General features: G+C 38.7%; 1 protein-coding gene across 4 annotated transcripts in view; it reads right to left on the bottom strand.

The window, feature by feature from the left end:
* The window catches only part of LOC106473694 (UDP-glucose 4-epimerase-like), a 13,689-nt gene that overhangs the window by 6,705 nt on the left and 4,412 nt on the right, over window positions 1-2,572 (bottom strand). For 2 of the 4 annotated variants that reach the window (XM_022402095.1, XM_022402094.1), the window contains exon 2: window positions 1,205-1,362. In XM_022402095.1, the coding sequence (XP_022257803.1) occupies window positions 1,205-1,343 (139 nt within the window). In that variant the 5' untranslated portion in view covers window positions 1,344-1,362. Of the gene's footprint in view, window positions 1-1,204; window positions 1,368-2,572 lie in introns of all 4 variants that reach the window. The other 2 variants (XM_022402093.1, XM_022402092.1) reach the window with 1 other exon arrangement.

Below are 2,572 nucleotides of genomic sequence, written 5' to 3'. Positions count from 1 at the left end.
AAAGAGCGAGCATGTTTAGTGATGGGGTCGAACTCACAACTTGCAAATTGTAAGTCAAGAACCCTAATCACCAGGCCAAAATAAGATCGTAAGTCTATCTATAATCGTCCCCCAGTGACAAAGCGGTACATCTGCGGACTTACAACGCTAGAAACCGAGTTTCGATACCCGTGGTGGGCAGAGTACAGATAGCCCATTGTGGAGCTTTGTGCTCAACTTCAAGCAAACAAAATCTGAAATATGGTCTGTATCAGGAGATCGGCTATATATATATTTAGTTATAAGTACGTTCTAGAATGTTCCATGCAGCACCTGAACACATTTAGTCACATCACAAACAAGTGGCTGACGTTTTTTTTAAGCGCAAAGGTGTTGTTGTTTGTGAAAAACTAAACAATGAGCTATTTGCGCTCTGTGAAACCGGGGGAATCGAACCCCGCATCTTAGCATTGTAGGCCAGGAAACTTACCATCGACTCATTAACCAAATTCCTATGTTATAATTTCATACATATTACGTCTTTAAATTGGAGCAAGCGTGGCCCAGTGGTTGGCGAGCCCGAACCGTGAGTTTGGTTTTCATTCCGTTGATGCATAAACAGACTTCGCACTTTGGGGTTGTGGGTGCGATATAAAAGTGAAAGTCACATCCCACTATTCGATTAGAGTAGCCCAAAAGTGGGCGGTGGGTGCTGATAAATAGCAGCCTTTCCTTGTATAGCTTTCCATGTTATTCTGAAACAAACAGACTTCTATAAATAACTTTGTGAATAGCTCAGTAATCATTATTTGATATTCTATCATTTATGGCTTCTAGTACGGTGGGCGCTACTACTACGTTGTAACGTCGGGAAAATTTGACATCAACAAAATAATAATTTTTGGTAAACTGTACCAACTTTTAGGGGAAAAAAACTACATACTAGCTAGTGTTACACAAAAAAATTGAAACACAATGTACCGAGCCGGCATGGCCAGGTGGTTAGGGCGCTCGACTCGCAACCTGAGGGTCGCGGGGGCGTTATAATGTGACGGTCAATCCCACTATTCGTTGGTAAAAGAGTAGCCCAAGAGTTGGCGGTGGGTGATGATGACTAGCTGCCTTCCCTCTAGTCTTACACTGCTAAATTTGGGACGGTTAGCGCAGATAGCCCTCGTGTAGCTTTGCGCGAAATTCAAAAAATAAACAAACAAACACAACGTACCTGGAACTGACGATTTCATCGAAGCAACGGAAACTACGTCATAACCAGCTTCTAACAGAGCCAAGACCACGTGACATCCGATAAAACCTGAACTTCCTGTTACTAATATATGACCTTTGACATGGTGCTGAGACTCCATGCTTCAAAATCGACTTCTCCTGCTCTAATAAAACAAATTCACATATAAACAAAGTTCAATTTGAATTTTTGTACGGACATTATTTTATGAAGAGTTATTAATGTTTCTAGCTTCTAGGTATGATAATATTAGAATCAACTTACTCTTGTGACAGTATTCAGTTTGTAAGAAAAGCGTTCTAATTTTGGTTGAAATAAATATCTTGAAACGACATTTTCATTATGAACACGTGTGAATATTACACAATACATAATAGAGGGACACAAATAACGAGTGAATATTACACAGCACATAATAGAGGGACACAAATAACGTGTGAATATTACACGACACATAATAGAGGGACACAACGTGTGAATATTACACAATACATAATAGAGGGACACAAATAACGAGTGAATATTACACAATACATAATAGAGGGACACAAATAACGAGTGAATATTACACAGCACATAATAGAGGGGCACAAATAACGTGTGAATATTACACAATACATAATAGAGGGACACAAATAACGTGTGAATATTACACAATACATAATAGAGGGACACAAATAACGTGTGAATATTACACAGCACATAATAGAGGGACACAAATAACGTGTGAATATTACACAACACATAATAGAGGGACACAAATAACGAGTGAATATTACACAGCACATAATAGAGGGACACAAATAACGAGTGAATATTACACAGCACATAATAGAGGGACACAAATAAGTCCCGTCCACTTCATCATCGAGAGTTGCAGTAAAATTTTTATAAATTGTTTCTACTTAATCTTTCCTTCAGAGATGCGATATGAATAATAAAATAAATGTGTTTTTTTTCTTCTAGTAACCGATTCTTGTTGAAAGTTTTTTTCTGAAAATGACCCGTGTTAAAAAATACGTACGTCTATCTTGTCGGTCACGCTGACGAATTTTGTTTATTTGTAATTAAGCACAAAGCTACACAATGGGCTATCTGTGCTCAGCCCACCACGGGTTTCGATACCAGTGTGGTTTAAAAATATTAAAACTAATTGACGACAGTGTATTCATGTGTAAAACTAACCAGTACTGCAACCTTTCATTTCCCCTAACTAGTCGGTTTCGATACCCGTGGTGGGCTGAGCACAGATAGCCCATTGTGTAGCTTTGTGCTTTATTACAAATAAACATGCTAAGTCATACCAGAGCTCTAGTGCGGTATCCCACAATCCTAAGGTTATCTACGTCA

Source organism: Limulus polyphemus, unplaced genomic scaffold (assembly GCF_000517525.1).
Source record: "Limulus polyphemus unplaced genomic scaffold, Limulus_polyphemus-2.1.2 Scaffold6409, whole genome shotgun sequence".
NCBI classification, from domain to species: Eukaryota; Metazoa; Arthropoda; class Merostomata; order Xiphosura; family Limulidae; genus Limulus; species Limulus polyphemus.
The sequence above is the reverse complement of the archived record's forward strand: the minus strand, read 5'-3'. Positions and strand labels throughout refer to the sequence as shown.